At 45.1% G+C, this 22,859-nt stretch overlaps 1 protein-coding gene across 11 annotated transcripts in view; it reads right to left on the reverse strand.

Annotated features, from left to right (window-relative positions):
- LOC115150512 (sodium channel protein type 8 subunit alpha-like) overlaps positions 1–22,859 on the reverse strand; it is a 123,019-nt gene that overhangs the window by 39,139 nt on the left and 61,021 nt on the right. For 6 of the 11 annotated variants that reach the window (XM_029693886.1, XM_029693889.1, XM_029693882.1 and 3 more), the window contains 5 exons: positions 19,685–19,748; positions 19,353–19,494; positions 17,926–18,132; positions 16,955–17,272; positions 167–532 (listed from right to left, as the gene is read on the reverse strand). In XM_029693886.1, coding sequence (XP_029549746.1) covers positions 167–532; positions 16,955–17,272; positions 17,926–18,132; positions 19,353–19,494; positions 19,685–19,748 — 1,097 coding nt within the window. Of the gene's footprint in view, positions 1–166; positions 533–16,954; positions 17,273–17,925; positions 18,133–18,270; positions 18,639–19,352; positions 19,495–19,684; positions 19,749–22,859 lie in introns of those variants that run through there. The other 5 variants (XM_029693896.1, XM_029693887.1, XM_029693895.1 and 2 more) reach the window with 2 other exon arrangements.

A 22,859-nucleotide genomic window follows, 5' to 3' on the forward strand; every position in this document is an offset into this window, starting at 1 on the left:
AAATAAAGACTAGAGAATGGAGTGTGTGTAATAAGGCTGTGAGTGCTGAGCAAGTCTCGAGAAGGGAAAATCAAACAGAAGAGGAAGGAACCAGAAATTCAGAGACAAGAAGTGAGGAGGACAGAGAAGGGAAAGAGAGTGGAAACCAGACCAAAAACGTCCTTACACTGTCGTCAGTGGCTGCCTTATCTATTTTCACCTCAGGCAGAAGGCGTCCACCTGGCTGGTGAGCGATGAGCGACACCACGCCGTTGCAGTCCACCGTGCTGTTCCTCTTCCCTCCAGTGTGGGGCGCCAGTGGGCTGATGAGACGCGATGAGCCCTGGCTGTATCCGCTGTAGCTGCTGCGGCGGTAGGGGATGAACAGGGAGCCCCGGCGGTCCTCGCTCTCCTCCACCGTGCTGTGCTCATCGTCGGCAAACTCGTTCTCCGAGCCCACGTCCTTTGGAGGGCGGCCCTTGTTGAAGCTGAAGATGCTGCTACGGCTGTTGTGCCGCGACATGAATGGTGAGCCCGGGATGGAGAGGAGAGACTGGAGGAGGAAGAGGGAGAGGGAGAGGGGGGAAAGGGAGAGAGAGAAGAGAAAGAAAGGAAGGGATGGACAGAGGTGAGGGGATGGAAGAGATTAAGACACAGAGAAACAAAGCACGAAAGAGAGACAGAGAAAGAAAGAGGGATGGGTGTGAGATGATAAGAAAAAGAGCAGGAGACAAAGAATGAGAAATGGAAAGAAAGATGAAAAGGTCAAATAGGATAAGAGGGGAAAAGAAGTAGCCACAGAAACATAAATTAGAGATAATGGTTCATTCAGACATGTAAAGACACAGCAACTAAAGACCAGAAATGGCCACTTTAGAAATCAGGCACACAAATGTACGCAACGGTCCGTTTTGCTTAGTAAACAGTTCTGACTGGGCCTCTCACAGGTAACTTTTTTTGAACCAAGGGGTAAGGGTGGCGATAGGCAGGGCAATGACAAAACACAGCTAGATTATTGCTTTCAGCAGGGCAGTGAAAGATTCATGAAAAGGGCTTATCAATAATGTAGTGGGGGCCTGTGAAAGCATGCCTCTCTCTACCCTTCCCTTCCCTCACACCAAACAGGCCAAGACTGGTGTAATGTACAGTCACTGCTGCTACACTAAAACTACTCTCCTCTGCACTAGTGTTGAACAGAGGATGTGTCAGCACAATGCAACATCATGGACTCTCACCAGGACGAGGGAAAGAAGAAACAGTGGGATAGAGGGAGAGGCCTTAGTAATTCTGTCACTCAGTAGCAATCGCTGTTACATTCATTTGAAACCTAACATTGATATGACATCATTAGTGAAGCTGTTAAGCTCAGAAATTTGACTCAATTTGATGTATATACCCTAAACAAATGTAGACATGAAGCCACCACAGATTGTTTTGGGGGATGGGGGCTTGGCAGCAAAATGGCTGCTGACATTAACACTATTTTACAATTCAGAAGGACTGCTTTGAAGAAAAGGCACCACATTTGTTGCAGAGCTAGGTTTATGGACCCTGAAAAGATGGCTGCTGACTTTAACGCTGCTTTGCAGTTCAGAATAACTATTTTGAGATAAACAAAACACATTTGGCAGAGAGTTAGATCTATATATCCTGAAAATATTTCGATAGGGAGCCACCACAGATTTTGCCCCTGGGGGCCATGGCAGCCATATTTGAAAATGATTGCCTAGCAGTACCAATATTCTACAACCAAGGACTATTTTAAAAGAAAGGCTCCAAATTTGGCTCAGAGCTAGATTTATGGACCCTGAAAAGACTAAGAAATGCAGCCACAGACTAGATGTTATACTGTATTATAGTTTAGAGACCCTTGTGTACATCTCTCAACAATTTTTTTTAAGTCAAAGAAGTATAGGCCATGACTTTTTCTAGACTGAAGGTTTGTAATTAAAATTGAACAGTCTGCAGCCATTTAGCAAGATGGCTGCCATACCCCCAGGGGCCAAGTCTGTGGTGGGGCACACCAGGAACATGGTTGCCTACACCTGTACTACATAGTGAGGCGGTTAAGCTGATAAACAAAACATATTTTAGTTAATGATATATCTCAAAATAGTTATTCTGAACTGCAAAGTAGTGTTACAGTTGGCAGCCATCTTTTCAGGGTCCATAAATCTAGCTCTGTGACAAATTTGGTGCCTTTACCTCAAAGCAGTCCTTCTGAATTGTAAAATAGTGTTACTGTCGGCGGCCATGTACATAAATCTACTTCTTTATCAAATGTGGTACTTTTAACAAAAAGTTAACAATTGATCAGCTGAACCGCTATGTAGTACAGGAGTAGGCAACTCTGTTCCTAGTGTGCCATGGGTACTGCAGGGCTTTGTTCCAATGAAGCACCCCAGCTGTCCAACTGAGATAATTGATTAGTTCAATGATTGCCTAAATTCAACACACCTGGTCTTCCAGGTCAGTTAAATAAAAAACATGAAGTGCCTGTGGCATTCCAGGACCAGGGTTGCCTACCCCTGATTTAGTGCAAGACGACAGAAGACAACTACTGAAAAGTGTATACTAGTAGTCAATAAATGTTTAATAATGGTGAATTAAACAAATGGTGAATCAATGTCATCTGGCCTGCAAATAAATATTGATAATAATGTACAGTGCATATCATAAGTATTCAACCCCCTTGGATTTTTTTGTGGGATTTAATTTTGATGTTTTTGTCATTGATCTACACAAAATACTAAGATATATGGAATTGTTTTAAGAAGGTCAAACCAAGGATCATTTTGCTATTTGATAAGACCCCTTGAAGTGTCCCCAAAATATATAAAAAACATTTTTGGGGGTGCCTTACTGCTATTTGCCCATACAAACTCATTGAATGACAGATTCACTACGTGGAACAACAGATAGTCCCACAAAAATAACTAAAAGTTCTTAGTTCAGGAAACGTTTTTTTTTTTTTTTACATGTATTTAACCCCTTATTTCTGTCACTAAACTCCATACATGTACACTTCCATAATTCTTTTTTACTGGTACCGGGGGACATTCAGACGAGTCGTGTGAGGGCTTTACACTGAGGGGTCATATTAGTGTGTAGCCCAAACTGTTCGGACACTACAGACAGAAGTTGGCAGATCGCTAGTCCTGGCTTCAGACGACTCCCAAGATGCTTGTGGACCATCGTGTTCCTTAGGGTCTCAACTTTCCATAGAGGGGTCATAACAGACACTACAGAGAAGACCAATTTTCGGGATGGTCTGACAAACACCGCTCTAGCTTTCACCACAGATGCAGAAGTGTTACATAGGCGGATGCGGTTGATTGAGACGCATCTAGTGCAAAAATATCTCTAGCTTAAACTGACGGATTTTCAGATCAAATCTTATTAGTCGCATGTGCCGAATACAATGAATACCTGACAGTGAAACGCTAACTTACGAGCCCCTAACCAACAGTGCAGTTAAAAAAAATATGGATAAGAATAAGAAATAAAAGTAACAAGTAATTAAAGAGCAGCAGTAAAATAACAATAGCAAGACTATATACAGGGGGGTACCGGTACAGAGTCAATGTGCGAGGGCACTGGTTAGTTGGGGTAATATGTACATGTAGGTAGAGTTATGACGATGCATAGATGATAACAACAGAGAAAAGCAGTGGTGTAAAAGAGGAGGAGATCGTGGGGGGGGGGCAATGCAAATAGTCTGGGTAGCCATTTGATTAGATGTTCAGGAGTCTTATGGCTTGGGGGTAGAAGCTGTGTAGAAGCCTCGTGGACCTAGACTTGGCGCTCCAGTACCGCTTGCCGTGCGGTAGTAGAGAGAACATTCTATGACTAGGGTGGCTGGAGTCTTTGATCATTTTTAGGGACTTCCTCTGACACCGCCTGGTATAGAGGTCCTGGATGGCAGGAAGCTTGGCCACAGTGATGTACTGGGCCGTACGCACTACCCTCTGTAGTTGTAGTGCCTTGTGGTCGGAGGCCGAGCAGTTGCCATACCTGGCAGTGATGCAACCAGTCAGGATGCTCTCGATGGTGCAGCTGTAAATCCTTTTGAGGATCTGAGGACCCATGCCAAATCTTTTCAGTCTCCTGAGGGGGAATAGGTTTTATCGGTCCCTGTTCACGACTGTCTTGGTGTGCTTGGACCATGTTAGTTTGTTGGTGATGTGGACACCAAGGAACTTGAAGCTCTCAACCTGCTCCACTACAGCCCCGTCGATGAGAATGGGGGCGTGCTCAGTCCTCTTTTTCCTGTAGTCCACAATCATCTCCTTTGTCTTGATCACGTTGAGGGAGAGGTTGTTGTCCTGGCACCACACTGCCAGGTCTCTGACCTCCTCCCTATAGGGTGTCTCGTCATTGTCGGTGATCAGGCCTACCACTGTTGTGTCATCAGCAAACTTAATGATGGTGTTGGAGTTGTGCCTGGCCGTGCAGTCATGGGTGAACAGGGAGTACAGGAGGGGACTGAGCACGCATCCCTGAGGGGCCCCTGTGTTGAGGATCAGCGTGGCAGATGTTTTGTTACCTACCCTTACCACCTGGGGGCGGCCCGTCAGGAAGTACAGGATCCAATTGCAGAGGGAGGTGTTTAGTCCCAGGGTCCTAAGTTTATTGATGAGCTTTGAGGGCACTACGGTGTTGAACGCTTAGCTGTAGTCAATGAATAGCATTCTCACATAGGTGTTATTTTTGTCCAGGTGAGAAAGGGCAGTGTGGAGTGCAATAGAGATTGCATCATCTGCGGCTCTGTTGGGGCAGTATTCAAATTGTATGCCTAGTATGGTAACTGCTCAGCATCTGACTGTAAGGCGCTACAGAGGGTAGTGCGTATGGCCCAGTATGTCACTGTGGCCAAGCTTCCTGCCATCCAGGACCTTTTTACTAGGCGGTGTCAGAGGAAGGCCCAAGAAATTGTCAAAGACTCCAGTCACCCAAGTCATAGACTGTTCTCTCTGCTACCGCAAGGCAAGCGGAAATGGAGCGCCAAGTCTAGGTCCAAAAGGCTCCTGAACACTTCTACCCCCAAGCCATAAGACTGCTGAACAACTAATCAAATGGCCACCGGACTATTTACATTGATCCCCCCCCCCCCCCTTTGTTTTTACACTGCTGCTACTCGCTGTTTATTATCTATACATAGTCACTTTACAAATTAACTCGGCTAACCTGTAACCCCGCACATTGACTTGGTACCATTACCCCCCCCGTATATAACCTTGTTATTGTTATGTCATTTTCTTGTGTTACTTTTTGGTTGATTTGATTTTTTTTCTCACTTTAGATTATTTAGTAAATATTGTATTAACTGCATTGTTGGCTAAGGGCTCGTAAGTTAGCATTTCACGGTAAGGTTGTATTCGGCGCATGTGACAAATACAATTTCATTTAATTTGAAGTATTGTTATGGTTAGCCTAAATAAGTTCAGGTGTCAAAATATGCTTAACATATTACATAATAAATCAGTCTGTGTGAAATAATCAATTTATTGGTCAATTGCACACAAAGTCCAGCCAAAATTTTACTCCCGCTTTTAACCAAACCCCTCCGAAAGACACCGATACAGATTTTAATATGCGTTAACCCTACACATACAATATTTACTAAATAATCTAAAGTGAGAAATAAAATCTCAAAAAGGTCCCTCACTCGAGTAGTGTATTTCAAGTACAGATTCAACCACAAAGACCAGGGAGCTTTTCAAATGCCTTTCAAAAGGCACTTATTGGTATATGTGTAAAAATAACACTGAATATCCCTTTGAGCATGGTAAAGAAGGCGCGACAGTGCCTCTTCCCCCTCAGGAGGTTGAAAAAGTTTGGTATAGGCTCTCAAATCCTGAAAAGGTTCTACAGCTGTACCATTGAGAGCATATTGACTGGCTGCATCACTGCTTGGTATGGCAATAGCACTGCTCTCGATCGCATGGCGTTACAGACGGTTGTGCGGACAGCCCAGTACATTACTGGAGCCGAGCTCCCTGCCATCCAGAACCTCTATATCAGGCGGTGTGAAAAGAATGGCCAGAAAATCGTCAAAGACCCCAACCATCCAAGCCATAGACAAATAGTCTTGCTGCCACACGGCAAGAGGTACCGGTGCATCAAGTCTTGAATAGCTTCTATCCCTAAGCAATATGATAAATAGCAAAGAAAATAGCTACGCAGACCGGGTTTACCTTGTATCTTTATTGACCTTTATTTCAGTATTTGCACTGTCTCTATGCACACTCACAGGGCCCTACACACTCCCACACACTCACTCCAACACACACACACACACACACAAACACTCACTCCATAATTTCTTCACTCACACATAATATGCACATACATTTATACTGACCCTACAAACTCGCACACCCACATACAAGCTGCTGCTACTCTGTTTATCTTATATCCTGTTGCCTAGTCACCTTACCCCTATAAATATCTACCTCCATCACTCCAGTGTCCCTGCACATGTAAATATGATATTGGAACTGACTTTCTAAATATTTCCTGTATATAGTATGCTTACTTACTTCATTGTGTATTTAATATTTTTCTTATTTCTCGTGTTTTTTTTATGATTATTTGACTAGTGGAATCAGGTGTGCTTGTCCGGGATTTGTTATATTTCAGTCTTCTGTGATGTACAGTGCACTCGGAAAGTACTCAGACCGCTTGACTTTTTCCACATTTTGTTGCGTTATGATAAAGCAAAAACAGTTTTTAGAATTTTTTGCAAATGTTTTAAACTGAAATATCAAATTTACAATTGTATTCAGACCCTTAACTCAGTACTTGGTTGAAGCACCTTTGGCAGCGATTACAGCCTCGAGTCTTCTTGGGCATGACGCTACAAGCTTGTCACACCTGTATTTGGGGAGTTCCTCCCATTCTTCTCTGCAGATCCTCTCAAGCTCTGTCAGGTTGGACAGGGAGCGTCGCTGCACAGCTATTTTCAGGTCTTCCAGAGATGATTGATCAGGTTCAAGTCCGGGCTCTGGCTAAGCCACTCAAGGACATTGAAACTTGTCCCGACTTGTCCTAAAGTCACTCCTGCGTTGTCTTTTGGCTGTGTGCTTAGGGTCATTGTCCTGTTGAATGGTGAACCTTCGTCCCAGTCTGAGGTCCTCTGGAGCAGGTTTTCATCAAGGACCTTTCTGTACTTTGCGCAGCTCATCTTTGCCTCGATCCTGATTAGTCTCCCAGTCCCTTCCAATGAAAAACATCCCCACAGCATGATGCTGCCACCACCATGCTTCACCGTAGGGATGGTGCCAGATTTCCTCCAGACGTGACGCTTGGCATTCAGGCCAAAGAGTTCAATCTTGGTTTCATCAGACCACAGAATCTTGTTTCTCATGGTCTGAGAGTCTTTTAAGTGCCTTTTGGCAGACTCCAAGTGGTTTGTCATGTGCCTTTAACTGAGGAGTGGCTTCCGTCTGGCCACTCTACCATAAATGCGTGATTGGTGGAGTGCTGCAGAGATGGTTGTCCTTCTGGAAGGTTCTCCCATATCCACAGAGTAACTCTGGAGCTCCTGTCAGAGTGACCATCGGGTTCTTGGTTACCTCCCTGACCAAGGCCCTTCTCCCCAGATTGCTCAGTTTGGCCGGGCCGCCAGTACCAAGCGTCTTGGTGGTTCCAAACTATCTGTTTTTATTTTTAATACATTTGCAAAAATGTCTAAAAAAACTGGTTTTCACTTTGTCATTGTGGGGTATTGTGTGTAGATTGATGAGGGAAAAAAATAATTTAAAACATTTTAGAATAAGGCTGTAACGTAACAAAATGTGGAAAAAGGGAAGGGGTCTGAATACTTTAGAATGCACTGTATATAAATCTAGTACAGGTGTTTTTTTTGTTGTTGCCCATGACAATGTTTGTGAGGTGTATACTTTTGTTTCAAAGTAGATTTTTTTTAAGACTAACAAGAAACACTCTGTGACCCTGATTTAGCCCACTGCAGCAAAGGTTAATGGCTGTAGTGGGAAAAAACTAAGGATGGATCAACAACATTGTAGTTACTTCACAATATTAACCTAAATGACAGAGGGAAAAAAAGGAATAATGTACATAATAAAACATATAGCAAGACATGCCTCCTGTTTGCAACAAGGCACTAAAGTAATACTACAAAAATGTGGCAAAGGAATGTCAATGGTGTGTGTACTGGGAGCGGAGTCAGGTGCAGGAGAGCAGAGAGTTGTGAACAGGCGCACACTTTATTTAGGCAGGAGAAACCAACAGACGGACGCCACTGCGTCGAAAACCTCCAGCCAATATGCCAAAGTGCAAACGCGCAAACAGTCACAATAATATGTACAAGCAAATAAACATACCTCGTGAAATAAAACATGGAAAAAGCGCACACCAGAAATAGTGCGTCAAACATGACACGTAACACAAAACAATCTCACACAAAGACATGAGGGGGAATAAATACATGTAGTGGGGAATGAAAACCAGGTGTGCAGGGAACAAGACAAAACAAATGGATAAATGAAAAATGGAGCGGCGATGGCTAGAAAGCCGGTGACGTCGACAGCCGAACGCCGCCCGAACAAGGAGAGGAGCCGACTTCGGAGGAAGTCGTGACAGTACCCCCCCCTTGACACGCGGCTCCAGCGTTGCGCCGACACAGGCCTCGGGGACAACCCAGAGGGCGAGGCGCAGGGCGATCCGGCAGGCGACGGTGGAACTCCCGCAGCAGTTCAGGGTCCAACACATCCGCCACCGGAACCCAGCACCTCTCTCCTCCGGACCGTACCCCTCCCACTCCACGAGGTACTGAAGGCCCCTCGCCCGACGCCTCGAATCCAGTATGGAACGGACGGAGTACACCGGGGCCCCCTCGATGTCCAGAGGGGGCGGAGGAACCTCCCGCACCTCAGACTCCTGGAGAGGACTAGCCACCACCGGCCTGAGGAGAGACACATGGAACGAGGGGTTAATATGGTAATCGGGGGGAAGCTGTAACCTGTAACATACCTCGTTCACTCTCCTCAGGACTTTAAATGGCCCCACAAACCGCGGGCCCAGCTTCCGGCAGGGCAGGCGGAGGGGCAGGTTTCGTGTCAAAAGCCAGACCCTGTCCCCCGGTGCGAACACCGGGGCCTCACTGCGGTGACGGTCCGCACTGGTCTTTTTAGCGCAGCGCGGCCTGCTGGAGGTAACCATGGGTGGCTTCCCATATCTCTGCCGCACGCCTGAACCAATCATCCACCGCAGGAGCCTCGGTCTGACTGATGCCACGGTGTTAGAACCGGCTGGTATCCCATTACACACTGAAAGGGGGAGAGGTTAGTGGAGGAGTGGCGGAGTGGCGGAGCGAGTTCTGCGCCATCTCTGCCCAGGGCACGAACGCTGCCCACTCCCCCAGCAAGGTCCTGGCAATAGGACCACAGAAACCTGCCCCACATCCTGGTTCACTCTTTCCACCTGCCCATTACTCTCGGGGTGGAAACCTGAGGTGAGGCTGATCGAGACCCCCAGACGTTCCATGAATGCCCTCCAGACTCTCGAAGTGAACTGGGGACCTCGATCAGACACTATATCCTCAGGCACCCCGTAGTGCCGGAAGACGTGTGTAAACAGGGCCTCCACAGTTTGTAGGGCCGTAGGGAGACCGGGCAGAGGGAGGAGACGACAGTACTTAGAGAAACGATCCACAACGACCAGGATTGTGGCGTTTCCCTGTGAGGGAGGAAGATCCGTTAGAAAATCCACCGACAGGTGTGACCAAGGCCATTGTGGAACAGGTAAGGGATGTAGCTTACCTCTGGGCAGGTGTCTAGGAGCCTTACCCTGGGCGAACACCAAGCAGGAGGAAACATAAACCCTCACGTCCCAAGCCAAGGTGGGCCACCAGTACTTCCCAGTCAGACAGCACACCGTCCGACCGATCCCCGGATGACCAGAGGAGGGTGATGTGTGGGCCCAATAGATCAACTGGTCACGGACAGTAGACGGAACGTACTGACGCCCGACGGGACACTGGAGTGGAGCGGGCTCTGTACACAACGCCTACTCAATGTCCGCGTCCAGCTCCCACACGACCGGCGCTACCAGGCAGGAGGCCAGGAGAATGGGAGTCTGATCCATGGGCCGCTCCTCTGTGTCATACAGCCGGGACAGTGCGTCTGCCTTCATATTTTGGGAACCTGGTCTGTAGGACAGGGTAAATACAAAACGGGTAAAGAACATGGCCCACCTTGCCTGACGAGGATTCAGTCTCCTAGCTGCCCGGATGTACTCCAGGTTGTGATGGTCAGTCCAGATGAGGAAAGGGTGTTTAGCCCCCTCAAGCCAATGTCTCCACGCCTTCAAAGCCTTAACCACAGCCAACAGCTTCCGGTCCCCCACATCATAGTTCCTCTCCGCCGGGCTGAGCTTCTTAGAGAAGAAAGCACAGGAGTGGAGCTTCGGTGGCGTACCTGAGCGCTGAGAAAGCACGGTTCCTATCCCAGCCTCGGACGCATCCACCTCCACTATGAACGCCAAAGAGGGATCCGGATGGGCCAGCACGAGAGCCAAGGTAAACAGAGCTTTTAGGTGCCCAAAAGCCCTGTCCGCCCCAACCGACCACTGCAGACGTACAGGACCCCCCTTCAGCAGTGAGGTAATGGGAGCAGCCACCTGGCCAAAACCCCGGATAAATCTCTGGTAGTGATTGGCAAACCCTAAAAATTGCGGCACCTCCTTTACCGTGGTGGGAGTCGGCCAATTACGCACGGCTGCAATGCGGTCACTCTCCATCTCCACCCCTTATGTGGTAATGCGATACCCTAGGAAGGAGACGGCCTGCTGAAAGAACAGGCATTTCTCAGCCTTGACGTACAGGTCATGCTCCAACAGTCGTCCAAGTACCTTGCGCACCAAGGACACATGCTCGGTGCGTGTAGCGGAGTATATTAGAATGTCATCAATATACACCACTACACCCTGCCCGTGCAGGTCCCTGAAAATCTCGTCTACAAAGGATTGGAAGACTGATGGAGCATTCATCAACCCGTACGGCATGACGAGGTACTCATAATGCCCTGAGGTGGTATTAAACGCCGTCTTCCACTTGTCTCCCTCCCGGATACGCACCAGGTTGTACGCACTGCTGAGATCCACTTTAGTGAAGAAGCAAGCCCCGTACATTGACTCAATCGCCGTGGCGATAAGAGGTAGCGGGTAACTGTACCTTACCGTGATTTAATTGAGACCTTGATAGTCAATGCACGGGCGCAGACCTCCATCCTTCTTCTTCACAAAAAATAAACTCGAGGAGGTGGGTGAAGTGGAGGACTGAATGTACCCCTGACGCAGGGATTCGGAGACATATGTCTTCATAGCCACCGTCTCCGCTTGCGACATGGGATACATGTGACTCCTGGGAAGTGCAGCGTCTAACAGGAGATTTACCACTGATGGGGTGGTAATTGAGTCGCCTTCTTTTTACTGAAGACGAGAGCCAAATCAGCATATTCTGGGGGAATGCGCACGGTGGAGACCTGGTCTGGACTTTCCACCATGGTAGCACCAACGGAAACCCCTACACACCTCCCCGAGCACACTCGCGGCCACCCCATGAGAGCCCTCTGTTGCCAGGAAATGGTGGGGTTATGACGAGCCAACCAGGGAAGGCCTAGTACCACGGGAAACGCAGGAGAGTCAATGAGGAAGAGACTGATTCTCTCCTCGTGACCCCCCTGCGTCTCCATGGCCAGGGAGATGGTGGCTTCCCTGATTAACCCGGACCCTAATGGTCGACTATCCAGAGTGTGTACCGGGAAAGGTCTAACCACAGGAATAATGGGGATCCCTAAACTAAGGGCGAACGTTCTGTCAATAAAGTTCCCAGCTGCGCCTGAAACGACGAGCGCCTTATGCTGGGAATGTGGGGAAAACAAACAGGTACAAACAGGTGGACAACAGAGGACTCTGGATGAGAGTGGTGCAGACTCACCTGGGGTGACGCCAGAGTGCCCTGCCTGCTGCCTGGACTCCCAGAGGGACCAACCCGGCACCGACTGGCAGTGTGCCCTCTGCGGCCACAGATGGTGCACGTGAAGGCCCCTCCTCCAGCCTCCCTACACGCAGCCCCTCCCAGCTCCATGGACACCGGAGCAGGGGTGCTGGAAGATGGAACCGACAGAGCCCCCTCCACGGGTGACCAGCAGGTTATCCAACCGGATGGACAGATCCACCAGTTGGTCAAAAGTGTTGGTGGCATCCCTGCAGGCCAACTACTGTCGGACGTGATGGTCGAAGACAGCCTCCAGCCAATATGCCAAAGTGCAAACGCGCAAACAGTCACAATAATATGTACAAGCAAATAAACATACCTCGTGAAATAAAACACGGAATAAACGCACACCAGAAATAGTGCGTCAAACATGACACATAATCTCACACAAAGACATGAGGGGGAACAGAGGAATAAATACATGTAGTGTGATTGGGGAATGAAAGCCAGGTGTGCAGGGAACAAGACAAAACAAATGGATAAATGAAAAATGGAGCGGCGACCGCCGAACGAACAAGGAGAGGAGCCGACTTCGGAGGAAGTCGTGACAAGGAATTAACTTTTTGTCCTGAATACAAAGTATTATGTTTGGGGCAAATACAGCAATGAGTAACACTCTCCATATTTTAAAGCATTTATTTTCTATTTATACTTTATTTAAACAGGGAGTCACACTGAGATTAAAAATCTATTTTACAAGAGAGCCCTGTATGCATTACAATAAAACAGAATAATAAAACATACACGTGTATAAAACAATATATAATTCAGCACACAATAACAAAATAAACATATTTAATTAAAGCAATCACAATGAACTACATAGAGGTCCTCAATCAATAATGTAAACTGCCTGAGTGGCACTAGCACATCTAACTGCAATGAACTCTGCAGATTGTTCCACAAATTAGGGGCAAAAAAACAAAAACGCAGATTTTCCCTAAATCTGTGGAGACTGAAGAGATCTCTAGTGTTATCCATTCCTGAAAACAGGTTTGGTAACTTGTTATTCTTAACTTAATGAAGTTACATATAAAGGAAGTTCCTGTAAGATTGCATTGTAAATAAATAAAAGAGAATGCAGTTTTCTTACAGACAGAGAGGTCCATCCCATATTTTTATCCAGACTACAATGAGTCCTAAAATTGTCCCCTGTGATAAAACGAATTGCGGAATGGTAGACTGCGTCCAAGGGTTTTAAAACAGAGGTTGCCGCATGCATGTAAACAATATCACCAAAATCCAATACAGGGAGAAGCGTTGTATGAACAATTTTTCTCCTATTTTCAATACTGAGGCATGATTTATTTCAATTAAAAAAAAAAACTCTTGGATCTTAGCTTCTTGTCATCAATCCAGACTCCCAGGTACTTATATTGAGAAACAAGCTCAATTTGGGCTCCATTTGTAGCGCAAATATGCAGGTCCTCATGGTCAACATTTTGTGACCTAGAGAACAGCATAAGCTTGGTTTTACTTGTATTTAACACTAATTTAAGATCTGTAAGTGATTTCTGAATTGAATCAAAGTTCACGAGTGACCTGCTGCACTGTGGCGGCACAGGAATATAGAGATGCATAGAGATGAATGTTACAAGTATTAACAGTTTTTCCTATGTCATTAATATACAAGGTGAACCATAATGGACCCAGAATTCGAACCCTGAGGAACACCTTTTTTGAATCTCAAGAAATTCTGATTTAATCCCATCTGTCAAGATGGCCTGAGTTCTGTCGCTAAAATAATTCTGAAACCATAAACAGGCTTTATATCCCAGACCTATTTTTGATATCATTCTGTTTTGCTGAAGAAGTTCAGTGTCGAACATCTTTGACAGGTCAATAAACAAGGCAGCAGGGCTCTTTTTGCATCCAAGGCATTGACAAGATCATTAACAACTAGCATGGTTGCTGTGGTAGTACTATGCCCAGGCCTAAATCCTGATTGGTTTATATTAAAAATACAATTATCAGATAAAAAGCAACAAAGTTGTACATTAACCAAGGATTCAAGAATCTTAGCTAAACAAGGTAATCTTGAAATGGGGCGATAGTTGTCAAGATCACTTGTATCCCCACTCTTATGTGCTGCTGAGCCCAGCAATAAAGGGAGCTACACACTTAAATGATCAGCCCCTGTGGTTTTTTTGTCTAACGTTAGCAAAGCATCCAGGACTTCTTTATCAGTGAATTTCCGAAAAGAAAACTCCTGCCCAGCATTTTCAGTATCATTCAATAGATTTTCACCATCAACCTCCAAACTATTCTTTTCAAGAGCTGGCTTTGAAATACATTCAAATATATAGCCTGCAGAGATAAATGGTGATTAAATGCATTAATGATATTTTGTCAGTAATAATGCCAAAATCCAAATAAATCTATTGTGGAGAGAAGAAGAGACACAACCCTTCAGTGACATAACAGCTTTTCAAAATGTAGCTGGGTTCCCTGTACATTCAGATAGTGTATTAACATAACAATCTGATTTTGCTTTTTTAACTAGTTTTACACACATATTTCTCAATTGCCTGACAGACTGCCAGTCTGGGCTCGAGTCTGTAAATCTAGCTTTGTCCCAGGCAACATGCCTGTTGTGTAGGACTTCAGATGGCTCTCGACAACCAAGGGCAAGACCTATTTTTAATTCTCAGTTTTTTAAAAAGGAGCATGTTTATCTACAATACAATTGAAAACATTTGAGAAGTGGTTCAGAGTCAACTCTGGGTCAGGTATAGATGCAATACAATCAAAGTCAACTAAATTAAAAGTCACAAAAAAATGCCTGTTCATTGAAATGTTAAAAATTCCTGATGATAAAACAAGGTTTGGATCTAGGCATCGGTATATGCCTGACACATACAATGGGACAGTGGTCACTAATATACAAAGCAAATACCCCACTCCCAGCATATTTCTCTGGAGTATTTGTAAATATGAGGTCAATCAAAGTCGATTTCATAGGGTCCTTTAAGTTAGGACGAGTAGACTTTGTAATCAGCTGGGTGATATTTAGATTAGTACAAAAATTCTTTAAACAGTCAGCAACCTTTGTTCCCCATGCAATATTAAAATCTCCAGCGATCAACACCTCTGGGGTAGTAAAAATGGCAATTAAATCAGTGAGTTTGTTTAGTAGATCTTGGCGGAGCGTGGACAATAGATTCCTATAACTGTTATTTCTTTTGTTTGAAACCAACTGAAGATTTCAAGCCAACAATTCAAATTGTTTAGGACTGGAGGTAGCCTTTAATAGAGACACAGAAATAAGATTCTTTGTGGAAATAGCAACATCACCACCTTTGCCTTTCCTATCAGCCCTAAACACATTGTAACCATCCATAGCAACCTCAGAGTATCAGTCAACCAGGTTTCAGATAAAATAAAAATATCAGGGTCTGACTGAGAGGCCCAGATCTTGACATGATCCAGTTTAGGTAATAAACTACGAATGTTAAGATGTAAAAATGTCAAACCTTTTCTGCATTTCAAATCACACAGAATTCCAATACAAGTCAGATTACTTTGAGATTCCAGAAAAACAGGAGACTCAAATTGGATTACACATTTTAGGAAAAGAAAACAAAGTAGGAATAACAATTATATTTCCCCAGTTAGCACCATTAGGCATGTCACCACTTTCAGATACAACATGTGGAACTCTCACAGTGACTAAAGAGGAGATGGTAAAAAACGGACTTACATGTAATGCTAATATTGTCCTCACATCAATTTAGTTGACCAAGAACCTTTCCAATGTTTGATGACAACAGCCGGGAGCCATTTTCACCCAGGTGAATTCTGTCTTCCACAAAGTAGCCAGGCCTATTCCAGAAGGAGTTAAAATTGTCAACGAAGGACTTTCCCAAGTCCTCGGTCAGACGCATTAACCACTGGTGAAGAGACCAAAGACGGCTAAAATAGTCAGTCCCACAACGGCGAGGAGATGGAATTGGGCCCGAGACAATTATATGTTCTGCTAATTTCTCTAAGAGCTGGATGAAATTGTCTCTTAGCATTACAGATTTCACACGCATAATATCATTAGACCCAATATGCAACACAACTCTTTTCAGAGCAGGAATCTGTTTCTTGATGGTGGGCATGACTTCTGATAACTCCAATATACCCTAGCTCCAGGAAAACCAAGTGTACAGGCATTTCGGACTTTCACCAATCTAACCATGAGCTTCCCATAATAATGGTTGATGGCTGTTGTCCATTTCGAGCCGGAGCCCTCAGTCCAACCCTAGTCCCACCAGGGGCTCCTCTAACTAGCCCCCCACAAATGACAGGAATAGCAGAGCCCACCGTAGACTCCGGTGAAGCAGAAACCACCTTAGACCCCAGCGATGCCATGACAACAGTGGCCGATACGGAAAGGAACCTCTCACGCTCCATGTTGTGGGTATGCTTGACATTCGCAATGACTGGAGTGTTTTTCACGATAAATAGAGGAAAACCTGGTTCAGTCTACTTTCCACCAGACAATGGGAGACAAATTCACCTTTCAACAGGACAATAACCTAAAGCACAAAGCCAAATCAGTTACTTACCAAGACAGTGAATTCTCCTGAGTGGCCTAGTTACAGTTTTGACTTAAATCTGCTTAAGCATGGCAAGACTTGAAAATGGCTGTCTAGCAATGATCAACGACTAAACAGAACTTAAAGAATTTTCGAAAGTGTAATGCGCAAATATTGCACAATCCAGATGTGCAAATCACTTAGGTGTAATCGCTGCCAAATTTGTTTCTTACATAGACTCAAGATATACAAGTGATTTATTTTTATAATAAATGTTTTTGTTGTTGAGTTTTTCATCCCCTTTGACATTAGTGTATTTTGTGTAGATCGTTGTCAAAAAAGAAACATTTTATCCATATGAATCTCACTTTGTGTAACAGTAAAATGTGAAGAAATTGTTTATCTTTTATTGTCTCGTGCTAGATTTTACCTGGTTCATGATGGACGTTTTGCGTCCCAGCCGGCTGCCCGGGAAACGGAAGATGCTCCTTTTGCTGCCGTCGTCCGACTCTGACTTAACGTGCTTCTCGTGGTCGACCTTCTCGCCCTTCTCTCCCTTCTCCTTCTTCTCCTCCTCTTTCTGACGTGACTTCTTCTTGCGGTTGCGTCGTTCCTTCGCGCTCTTGGAGCTGAGCTTGGACGCCTCGGAGGAGCTGCGTGATAGTTGTCCACCGCCCTCCGTTGCGTCTCCCCCCTCTACCGCGTCGCCCACCGAAACCGTGCCCGCCGAGGTCGCCATGGCAGCAGCCTGAGGGTGAGGAGGTGGGGGACAGATAAGAGAGGGGAGAAGTGAAGGGAGTCAGACAGATGGACTAGGGCTGACCCCAATTATTCTTATCGATTCTGATTTGATTTGTTTACTCTGATTCAAATCACTTTTTGATGATTTGAATATTTGCTCAACAATATCTTAGCATGAAGCATGGAGCATGAGTTACTCAGTAGGCTATAGCATATGTCTTCTGCAGAGGAACAAGACAAAGCCATGAGAAAACAGGTTTAGCTAAGTCATCGATATTAAAGTCCTAAAAACAGGTTGGCTCACTAATACGTTATCACATGGAAAACACCCTTTTAGGATGAGAAACACCTGATTTTGGCACAAGTACAGCTGAGTAGCATTAACTGACATTACTAACATAAGCTACAATTTTGTGGTTTGTGTATTAAACAAAATGATGAAATCGATAAGAATTTACAAAGACAGACAGGCAGACTGACAGACAGACAGCACCCACACCCAGTCTGTGACTAACCTGGGCGTCCTGAAGAGTGGCAAGACAGAACAGGTAAGAGAAGGGAGAGGTGAAGGGAGTGAGACTTATACAGACAGACACAGACCCAGCAATTAGACAGACAGACAGACGCCTCACCACCCAGGCTAACCAGGGAGGGACTAACCTGTGCATCCTCCTGCTGGTTCTTGATCTGCTCCAGCATGGCTTTGAACTCGGCCTCTTTCTGCTCGGCCTCCTCTATTGTTGCCTGGTTCTGCTCCTCATAGGCCATGGCCACCACAGCCAGGATCAGATTGACCAGGTAGAACGATCCAACGAAAATCACCAACACAAAGAAGATCATGTAGGTTTTCCCTGCCGCTCGCAGAGTCTGGAAGGGAGGGAGAGGAGGAATGAGAGAAAGAGAAAGACGGAAAACAAGGAGAAACAACATATACTGTTACAATGGTCACAATGAATAAACATGATCATCTTGATTAATTCATTGTTCAGAGTGGCAGTATTTAGCTTTTTCTATTGGAGTTGTATTCTCCCATGCTTCTCCAGAGTTGAGGTACTTCCCTGTGCCTGTCTGTCAATGCATGGTGTTTCTATCTGTGGCACTGTTAGCAGTGCTTTAACGTCAACCAATGGGTTTCTCTGGGAATGGCTCCAGACAAGGGAGCCGTGAGGGTGCTGGCACGTCTATACTAGGGGTGTGAGTGTGCACTTTTTTTGCACTTGTGAAATGTAGGCTATACAAGCCTACGATCATGAATATGAAAGCCTGTCTCTATGCGTTATGAACATGTATAATCTATATCAATGGGTATACAAAATTAGGAGAAAACAAGGCTATTATAAGAGTGTCCTCCCCTCCTGAATAGGCACCTTTTACCGAGGATACTAATACAGTATGTATCCTACCACAGAAGTGTTTTTAAATCTGCCACACCCCCTTTGAATCAGCTTTTGTTTTGTCAGAGGAGAAAAACATGCAAACGTTTAAAAACAATATGCTCCTTATTGTTTTATCTACAAAATGTCTTTCCCAACTAACTTAATTTGTTTTGAGCACTTTACATATTTATTTTAGGATACACCCCTGTAAACGTAAATTTGCCTGCAGGTGTGACATAGATTACGACCGAACACCAGATATCAGATTCAACTCTGAGATAGACCAGTCCTTGACAGGAATCAGTCATCGACCCACAATTTGACTTTTTGACTCGCCCGATGCCTGTTTTTCACCAACCTGCTGGTCAAATTCAAAGGGCAAAGAAACCCAGAGAGCATAAGTGCTGAGAGGCTATTTGCTGATTCACTGTCATGTACTGAAAGTTTAATGGTGGTTTCTTTCCATGTTGTAGACAGGGCAGAAATACCAACTTTAATAACCAAATTAATCATTAAAGGACAGTACTGCTGAACTGACAGTCCCCAGCTCAAAAGAACAAGATAGAGCTGTCTCAATCCATCAGTTTGGTTTCAATGCTCTCCGGCTGCTCATACTGTATAAGCCGCCTGCATTGAATTACACTGCTTGCGCCATTACAAGCAGGAGTTATTCCGGTATACATTTTCTGTCTATGACAAACTCGGCCTTACCAACATGTAGAGGTTCTCCCAAAAGTCTTGGGTCATGAGGCGGAAGAGAGTGAGGAAGGCCCAGCCGAAGCTATCAAAGCTGGTGTAGCCGTAGTTTGGGTTTCTCCCGGCCTTCATACATGTGTAGCCCTCAGGGCACCGCCTGGGAGGAAGGGAGGGAGGAAGGAACGAACGGAGGGGAGGGGGAGTCATGATTTTCAAGAAAATCTTCCAATTTATGTTTTGTGTGAACGTCCTAGTCATGTTAGTATTATGCTCTCAGTTGTTCTCTTGTATGGCGGCTATTCCAACTTACTGGAAGTTGGTTTGTAGTAATAGAGCATGAGACTCACCCTGAGTCTGAGCTGTTTCCACACAGCAGAGCATCCAGCTGCCCGGGAAGGATGTAGAAGTTGGCTGAAAAAGTGAAGGACATGTCAATATGTCTTCATTTTCATCTTCACTCAGATAATTAGACTGATTCAGACTCTTATGGTTATGTGGAATTATGTCTGTTTCCGATGTGCCGTGGACTCACCATAATTCATGATATACTGTACTACTGCATGTTATTTTATCTAACCAGAAATGTACAAACAAATGTCTTTCCATCTAATCATGTCTACAAAGAAATGTTTTTCCGTCTAGTCATGTTGTAATGACTAATGAATTCTGAACCCTCAGTCCGTCTCTTCCCAATGCTGCCCTGCCACTTTAACTTCCTGCAAATTAGGGTTGAATATTTTCCAGAAAATAACCAGGTTTCCATCCAACCTTTTTATGCAAGTAAAGTACGTTGGATAAAAAAAAAAACTTCACAACAGGCCTGATAGAAACAGATAAACGTTCCTAAATGTAGACGAAACTAAATACTCTAGAAAAAGGTAGGATCTTTTTGTGTTGGTAAAATGAATTATGCGAGAAATGTTAGTGGAAATGCTTTTATGCACAAATATTGACAGTCAAATCGAAGTAGACTTGGAATCACGGTCCTCCCACTACAACTCGTCAGGAAAGCATACAGTTTATTAGGCTACAGACTAAATAAATTATGATGAACTTCACAGGGTGGTGAAAGTGCACGGTGATGAGCTTGATGCTCCTTTCCAATAAATATCTAGAGTCTTATTCTGGTGACATGATCATTGATGCTTGGCTGCCGTTTGACAAATAAAAATAATATTGTCCATAATCTCATCATGTAGGCTATACTCGCACTGTGTCTGTGGGCTGTTGGCTAAAGAGCATGTGCCAAAACAGTGGGCACACTCGCTAAATATATCGAATCTTCCATTCCTCTCAAAAATTTTAGAAAAAGTTGTTGCGCAGCAACTCACTGCCTTCCTGAAGACAAACAATGTATACGAAACGCTTCAGTCTGGTTTTAGACCCCATCATAGCACTGAGACTGCACTTGTGAAGGTGGTAAATGACCTTTTAATGACGTCAGACCGAGGCTCTGCATCTGTCCTCATGCTCCTAGATCTTAGTGCCGCTTTTGATACCATCGATCACCACATTCTTTTGGAGAGATTGGAAACCCAAATTGGTCTATATGGACAAGTTCTGGCCTGGTTTAGATCTTATCTGTCGGAAAGATATCAGTTTGTCTCTGTGAATGGTTCGTCCTCTGACAAATCAATTGTAAATTTCGGTGTTCCTCAAGGTTCCGTTCTAGGACCACTATTGTTTTCACTATATATTTTACCTCTTGGGGATGTCATTCGAAAACATAATGTTAAATTTCACTGCTATGCGGACGACACACAGCTGTACATTTCAATGAAACATGGTGAAGCCCCAAAATTGCCCTCGCTAGAAGCCTGTGTTTCAGACATAAGGAAGTGGATGGCTGCAAATGTTCTACTTTTAAACTCGGACAAAACAGAGATGCTTGTCCTAGGTCCCAAGAAACAAAGAGATCTTCTGTTGAATCTGACAATTAATCTGGATGGTTGTACAGTCGTCTCAAATAAAACTGTGAAGGACCTCGGCGTTACTCTGGACCCTGATCTCTCTTTTGAAGAACATATCAAGACTGCTTCAAGGACAGCTTTTTTCCATCTACGTAACATTGCAAAAATCAGAAACTTTCTGTCCAAAAATGACGCAGAAATATTAATCCATGCTTTTGTTACTTCTAGGCTCGACTACTGCAATGCTCTACTTTCCGGCTACCCGGATAAAGCACTAAACAAACTTCAGTTAGTGCTAAATACGGCTGCTAGAATCCTGACTAGAACCAAAAAATTTGATCATATTACTCCAGTGCTAGCCTCCCTACACTGGCTTCCTGTTAAGGCAAGGGCTGATTTCAAGGTTTTACTGCTAACCTACAAAGCATTACATGGGCTTGCTCCTACCTATCTTTCCGATTTGGTCCTGCCGTACATACCTACACGTACGCTATGGTCACAAGACGCAGGCCTCCTAATTGTCCCTAGAATTTCTAAGCAAACGGCTGGAGGTAGGGCTTTCTCCTATAGAGCTCCATTTTTATGGAATGGTCTGCCTACCCATGTGAGAGACGCAGACTCAGTCTCAACCTTTAAGTGTTTACTGAAGACTTATCTCTTCAGTAGGTCCTATGATTAAGTATAGTCTGGCCCAGGAGTGTGAAGGTGAACGGAAAGGCTGGAGCAACGAACCGCCCTTGCTGTCTCTGCCTTGTCGGTTCCCCTCTTCCCACTGGGATTCTCTGCCTCTAACCCTTTTACAGGGGCTGAGTCACTGACTTACTGGTGTTCTTCCATGCCGTCCATGGGAGGGGTGCGTCACTTGAGTAGGTTGAGCCACTGACGTGGTCTTCCTGTCTGGGTTGGCGCCCCCCCCTTGGGTTGTGCCGTGGCGGACATCTTTGTGGGCTATACTCGGCCTTGTCTTCAGACGGTAAGTTGGTGGTTGTAGATATCCCTCTAGTGGTGTGGGGGCTGTGCTTTGGCAAAGTGGGTGGGGTTATATCCTGCCTGTTTGGCCCTGTCCGGGGGTATCATCGGATGGGGCCACAGTGTCTTCTGATCCCTCCTGTCTCAGCCTCCAGTATTTATGCTGCAGTAGTTTATGTGTCGGGGGGCTAGGGTCAGTCTGTTACATCTGGAGTATTCTCTTGTCTTATCCGGTGTCCTGTGTGAATGTAAATATGCTCTCTCTAATTCTCTCTTTCTTTCTTTCTCTCGGAGGACCTGAGCCCTAGGACCATGCCTCAGGACTACCTGGCATGATGACTCCTTGCTGTCCCCAGTCCACCTGGCCATGCTGCTGCTCCAGTTTCAACTGTTCTGCCTGCGGCTACGGAACCCTGACCTGTTCACCGGACGTGCTTGTTGCACCCTCGACAATTACTATGATTATTATTATTTGACCATGCGGGTCATTTACGAACATTTTAACATCTTGACCATGTTCTGTTATAATATCCACCCGGCACAGCCAGAAGAGGACTGGCCACCCCTCATAGCCTGGTTCCTCTCTAGGTTTCTTCCTAGGTTTTTGGCCTTTCTCAGGAGTTTTTCCTAGGGAGTTTTTCCC

This window comes from Salmo trutta, chromosome 16 (genome assembly GCF_901001165.1).
Source record: "Salmo trutta chromosome 16, fSalTru1.1, whole genome shotgun sequence".
NCBI lineage: Eukaryota > Metazoa > Chordata > Actinopteri > Salmoniformes > Salmonidae > Salmo > Salmo trutta.